Source organism: Genypterus blacodes, unplaced genomic scaffold, assembly GCF_046128005.1.
Source record: "Genypterus blacodes isolate CSIRO-AG114 ecotype Tasmania unplaced genomic scaffold, CSIRO-AGI_Gbla_v1 ptg000007l_1, whole genome shotgun sequence".
Lineage (NCBI taxonomy): Eukaryota > Metazoa > Chordata > Actinopteri > Ophidiiformes > Ophidiidae > Genypterus > Genypterus blacodes.
In genome coordinates, this window is record NW_027466821.1 from 4,997,525 (window position 1) to 5,004,104 (window position 6,580).

At 43.1% G+C, this 6,580-nt stretch overlaps 1 protein-coding gene across 1 annotated transcript in view; it reads left to right on the forward strand.

Annotated features, from left to right (window-relative positions):
• Positions 1–6,184, forward strand: part of ccdc146 (coiled-coil domain containing 146) — a 37,150-nt gene extending 30,966 nt beyond the window's left edge. The window contains exons 18-22 of the mRNA XM_076153160.1: positions 1,364–1,474; positions 1,665–1,802; positions 2,747–2,872; positions 4,525–4,647; positions 5,934–6,184. Coding sequence (XP_076009275.1) covers positions 1,364–1,474; positions 1,665–1,802; positions 2,747–2,872; positions 4,525–4,647; positions 5,934–6,134 — 699 coding nt within the window. The 3' untranslated portion in view covers positions 6,135–6,184. The remainder of the gene's footprint in view (positions 1–1,363; positions 1,475–1,664; positions 1,803–2,746; positions 2,873–4,524; positions 4,648–5,933) is intronic.
• Positions 6,185–6,580: the final 396 nt, after the last annotated feature.

Consider the following 6,580-nt stretch of genomic DNA (forward strand, 5'->3'; position numbering starts at 1 on the left):
ATAACCGTGAATGCAGGAAAAATGTGAGTCTTCACTTTGTTGTATGCTCTCTTTTAAAGTCGACGACACACACACAGGCACACACACACATGCACTCGCATTAGCTTCAACATACACAGGTGCATATACTGTATGTATGTGCACACTATATGGTTGAATGAAGAGAAGCTGCAGTTTCATAAGCCTGTTTGTGTCAGGTCAGATCTCTCCTCTCTTCTTCTTCTTGTCTCCTTTTGTATTTTCTCAACCCCTCCAATATCCCTTGGCGTCCATTAATATTGACTTAAGCATTCTTCTTCAGTCTTGGAATTCCCTATTTTATCTCTCCTCTATCATGTGATGTTTTTCAGTCTTTCTATTTTCCACTTATTTCAGTTTTAGGGCCTCTGTCATGCCTCCTTAAACATCTTAGGTTCATATATTTTTATATATAGGCTGTCTTTATTTTACTGTAATAGGGCCATTGGGCAGTTGCATTAACTTTGCAGTTGAGATATTGATAATTGCTCATTTCTATCTTTAGTCCCTGCGCAGGTTAAGAGGCCATCTGTCTTCTTACTTATCCTTTATCCGTCTCCGTCTCCATCATCTACACTGACTATTTTTTCTGCGAAATAGACTGGCCCGGGTGAATCTGGGTGGCGCTGCGAGCTCATATCTTGTTCAGTAATGAAGCTGAAATGTTAATGGTTGTGTATTCTCATTGGGCTCATGGTTTTTTTTTGCTCTTTTGATGGCCTTTGGGGCAGCAAGGCCGGCCTCGTAATTAGAGAAATTGTAGTATTATCAAATGTTCCCTGGTCCTGCTACTGCAACAGCTAACGAACATATCCATTCATAGCTAAGTATCCTATTAAAAATGAGTTACGTGTTCACTCAAAGCAGCTCTTTGAGGATAAAGGTGTCAGCTTAAGGTCTGAATGTAAACTGTCTTTCTTGTCCCCTGACTCAGTTTTACTGCCTTTCTCTTGTCCTCCTGTCTGCCTTTTGTGTCTCTCCAGTTTTTATCTCGACTTCTTTGTACTTTGTACTATTTTTTAAATCTCCGCCTTCCCCTTCAACAGGGGATATCAGAAAGTAAAACCCAGTCCCTCAGAGGGGTCCTGTGGCGAATCTAAGTTTAGATTTTTCTTATCACACTCTGGCAGCGACTTGTCGCCTAGCGGCAAATAGCTTCCATAAGGGAGCTACATTTTTCTGAGAAATGTTTTTAAGCGTTTTTAAAATCGCCAGTGCAATAAGGATCTGTGATGTCTGGAGGACAAGACACCGGCAGACCAACTCTCGATTTCCTGCTATTGTACTTTCTGGTCATGTGTTTTTATTACTGCATTCGTGTCTTATTCTGTTTTCTGTCTTACAGTTGTCAGAAGCTAAGGACAAGACACTAGAAGGACTGAATCAGAGGGCGACTTACAAGGAGCTAAAAGGCACAGACCCCTCAAGTGAAGAACTGGTCAAGAAGATCGAGCAGGTACAGAAGAGCGATGCCGTTTGTGTGTATTTGTCCGCAGAACTGTCGCATGCTTTCGTCGTCCATCCCCCTACGTGACTTTGAAAACAGATTTTCAAAGACATTTATTGCAGTGTTATGATGTGTTTGTGTGTGTGTGTGTGTGTGTGTGTGTGTGTGTGTGTGTGTGTGTGTGTGTGTGTGTATCCAGCTGGAGATGCATCTAGTGGAGAGAGAGATGCAGTTGCTGGAGAGAAAACTCCTCCTGGATCAGGTGACCCGTCTCTCCAAACCAATTAGAGATCAAGTCGACAACTGCCAACAAGACAGGGTGTCGCTCGCTAAGAAGGTAGAGGGGGAAGTCAGACACACACACAACACACACATCCGAACTTTGTAAGAGTAACATTGCATACACTACGATCTAATAATAGACACATACTAACCTTTGCATATGAAAGAACACATTCTTACACTCATCAGTCACCTGTTCCTTCATGCCAGTGTACTTCTCTCTCTTTCTCCTTCTCCTCACACACACACACACACATTCTGACACATTTGAGGAGCATGTGGGCTCCATGTGAGAAGCAGACTTTGTAGGCATTAAGGACTCTGCCAAGCAATACAAATTGTTCTTAGTCTCTGTCTCTGTCATGGGCTTTCTGTTTTTATTCTGTCTGTCTCGCAATCTTGATATACAACGTTCCGCCCTCTATAAACAACCACACCAAAAGCCAGCAGGAGGATGTTTACTGCATGAAATCATTTGCGATCGTACGACAACATGAATGAGGATGAAGTTGATTTGTAATGCAATCAAAGCAATTTTCAGAGCTATAAAAGGGACACAAGCTGTAAGTAGGCTGAGGCGTATTGATTTTTATAGACATAACTGAATAGATTTTTGCCTTTGTATTGCTTTTTGCAATCAGCGACGAAGCTACACTGAAAGTAAAATGGAAACATTGAAGCTGAGTTATTGTGTTGCATCACATTGTGTTCTCACATTGCATCAAGAGACCTTTAACTCAAATCTAACTGAAGTTTTTGGCCACAGGTTATACAAGGTATATCAAAACAATAAGCCCTAACCTTGGCGTTTATGTGCTATGTGGAGGTATACACAATAACACTGCACAGATACTGTACAAATCAATTGTGAAACATAAAACTGCACTGTAATGCTGGCCTCATTTAACACTCAGCTAGCTTAATTCCCAGTTGACCTAAAAATGGCTTCACCTCATGCCTGTCTGTTTCATTATATGCGTGTGTGTTGTCTACCTCCAGGTGAATGAGCTCCGATCTCACCTAAAGGATACCAACCTCCGTATGATGTCTGTCTCTGCTCAGCTCTCCGTGAAGCAAGCCACGGCTTTGTCTCTCCAGCAAGAGATCAAAGACAAAGAGCTCCAGGTCAGACGGCTTCCGCTCTCTTTCTGGCAGCTTAGCACATACCACACACGCACTATAACGTGATTTGGAGACAACCCCTGGATCTCGGTCACACACTATTCCTATGCAATTCTTCCTTCTATCTTTCCCATCTTTCCTGTCACTCACCAGACCCACAGAAACCAAAAAAAATCCCTAAAAAGTCCCCAAAGGGATTCTGTGGGGAAAAGTACAACACAAACAAGAAGATGAAGTGATATTTTATTTATTCTAATGCACGACTAAAAGCATTAATGGTTAGAGAGTAATGTTTAGGACATGCTTAACATTCACGTCCATGATTGCAGCAAGCAGATGGTGGCAGTAGATTTATATACAGAATGCGTGTGTGTGTGCGTGCGTGCGTGCGTGCGTGCGTGCATGCGTGCGTTTGCGTGTGTGTACTAAATCCATATTGTTGTGTGTTGGGACTAATAACCATCCCAAGCTGTTGATATAGGGTGTCTATGCACGCAAACACTCTAACCTTTGACTTTTTGTTATGTTTCCGTTATTTTTTAAACCATTTTCATGTTTATCACTAATGTTTATGCCATTACTGCTATAAGTTGCTGTAACGTTTCCCTCACAGAGCACAGGGAACACAAAGGTGTTTCCAATAACACTAATGATGGCACGTAGGCTGCAGCTTTAATTACCTTCATTAGTTACACCTGTGTGTGGCAAGTCAACAAGTCCTCAGTGAAAACAGTGTTTGTGTGAAAACCAGCCTATATAAGCTTTTACATTATGATTTATTTACACATAATTAGTTTTAAACACAAAATCCCGCTCTTACTGCCTTCCTCTTCGTTTAATGATTCCATACATAAATGGATCACAGCACACAGTTGCTATTCAGATGTGAAGATTTTACCTGCATGGTGTGTGTGTGAAAATCAAGCACAATGAATCTCTGAATCAAAGTCTACCTTAACCTAGTTCTTCCTTTGTTGTAAGTGGCCCGTTGACAATACCTTCGATAAGATTTGAAACAATCCACACGCACAAACAAGGCTTTAGTTTCCAAAATAATTAGTTTCCAGGAATGCTTATAAAAGCTGTTGCCTTCTGAAGCAGCTTGGAAAAACTTAATTATATGAAGGTAGAGAAGGTTTAGTGTGTAAATCTGCTTTGATTCCATTTCCTAAAAATAGAAGTGAAAATATCAAATTCCAAGGGCTTTTTTTCAGTCAGAATACATCCTAAATTTCATCACTTGTGCCTAGAGGGGTAAATGTAGCACAAATGAGAAATCAAAGGCGAAGGAAAACATATTAAGTGAGATTTTGACTTTAAGAAAGACTGTCCAAATTCTTGTCACCGCTGCCCATCAGAGCTATCGTGTCTCTGCCTCGCTTAAGAGTAAAAATCCACAGTTGATTACCCTCACCTCTCCTGAATGCTACAGAAGGTGTGTGTTAATAACCTGAAGAAGCCCTGCTGAGGAACGCCCGCAGTGCGCCGCCGACACGCAGTCGAAAATGCAGAGACATAATTTCGCCCAAATTCTGACACTAATAGGCCATCTGTTTTCAAGGCCCGTATCAATAGACTAGAGCTAGGAGAGTGAAGAGTGAACAGAGTGATAGGAATGTAAAGTGAACGTCTGTCGGACTGCCTCTGTGTTCCAGATGGACGTGTGCCAGCGGCGAGTGGAAGAAGGCCTGCCACCAAGCCCTGAGATGGAAGACGAGTGGAAGAAAATGCTCCGGGACAAGCGGAGAAGGCAGAGGGACAAAGAGGAGAGAGAGAGGGTAAAGGCACACACACACACACACACACACACACTCGCACAGACAAAGATCACCGGGCAGGAATTGATTAAGGTACTGAGGGGCAAGTGAAGAAGATAGAATGACAAAGAAAAGAGAAGAAAGGGGAATTGGTTCACACACACACACGCACACACACACAGGCAGGGATCGATTAAGCTGCTGAGGGACAAAGGTCTGTATTCATGCAGAGGCTGACAAACAAGAGAAAGAGTGGCACAAACATACTCGTAGACTAGAGAAGCAAGAGTATTCTGAAGATATGCATACACAAACACTGCGCACGCACACACCCACTCACACGAGGAGCAGAGAGGCTGTCTGTGTGGCAGACGTCCAGGGATGGGTTGTGTCTGAAACCCTTCTGTTTTTACTCTCTCACCCAGATTTATGCCATTTTATAGCCTCTGGCCCCACATGACACGACAGCGTTCCTGCATGCAGCCCCACAAGTGTGTAACTTACTCAGCCTGACTGAAAAACAGGCACAAACCTGCCGAGACTAAGAGTAGGCAGTGGTCAGAGATATCCTGTCTGAGGCTGCTGTCGAAGTGCTGTTGCTGCTTCTTAAAAAACCAAAGACCAGTTTGAGTTGGTTGTTGATCTCAGAAGTTATGTATCTTAAAGATGTAGGCGCGGATACGTTCTTCTTTAATCCCTCTCGGTTCCTGTTTTTGCCTTTAACCTTGCCATTTCTTGTTTTTTTTTGCGCATGGTGCTCTCTGATCACATGCCAGGACATAAACTGTTTATATGCATGAGGAACTCGCCATCCCTTTGAAGTCGAAAGTCAGATTTGGGCACGGTTCATTCACATGCTGTTGTTGGGCGAAACTCCAAGGAGATCGCTGTAGCAAAGACGCCCTGGAAGTCCTGATTTTATTCCTGCCCCCTGGTTGTAAATGCCCAGCCTGTAACATTGGGCTCAGATCAAATTAATTAGCTACTTTATTAATTGTGATTTAATGTAGAGGGAACCTTGTTTACCTGCCAAAGGACACAAATTCGTAACAGGTGCAGTTAAATGAAGCGGTATTTGAGTGGTGCTGTTAACAGCTTGTTACCTCTATGTGTAAACAGTGTTTGGTTTGTCCTAGCTGAGCTGTTTATAGATTTAACAGCTGAGTATTGAAGAATGTGTCACTGCAATATCCTTTACATAAGGCTGATTTACAAATCCAAGGAAATGTAAATTTAAATCCAAGACCAAGCTATTTTCTATTGAATAAAACCTAAATCCTTGTGTGTGTGTGTGTGTGTGTGTTTAGCTGGCTGAGGAGGAGGAGAGAAGCCTGTTGCCCAGTGGAGCGTACACCACAGCGGAAGCTCGCCCCAATGCGTACATCCCTCAGGCCGGCCTTCTCCCGCTGCCGAAGCCCTACGGAGCCCTGGCCCCCTTCAAACCCTCCAGACCAGGTGCCAACATGAGACACATCCAGAAACCGACGCTCAAGCCCTCAGAGGGTTAAGACAGAGATGCAGAAACGTGTCAGGTGAAACCCACACAACTACGAGTATTCAGAAGAATGCATATCTGGTTCAGCCATTAAAAGGGAGCATTCCATCACCACTTGTGTGTTTGTGACATATTGTTTTGGCTCGCTGACCCATTCACAAACTATTCACAAAGTCTCCTCGCTGACTTTTTGTACGTTTGTGTACGTAACACACTCCTCAACCTCTTATGTGTGTGTACTGTGCAGCATACCGCAGCTGTTTTGTCATCATGTGTGTATGGGTGTGCGTGTCAGTTTACTTTGCCGCATCTGGTTGTAATTTTGTTTTCTTTCTTTTTTTAATTTACTGGTAAGAGCTTGTTTACAGCATCCTCGCAGTAAACCGGTGAGTGTAAGCGGGGAAGGCAAGGGTGAGATGAGCGGGGGGAGAAGTGTGTGATGAGGTGTTATGGTGTCAT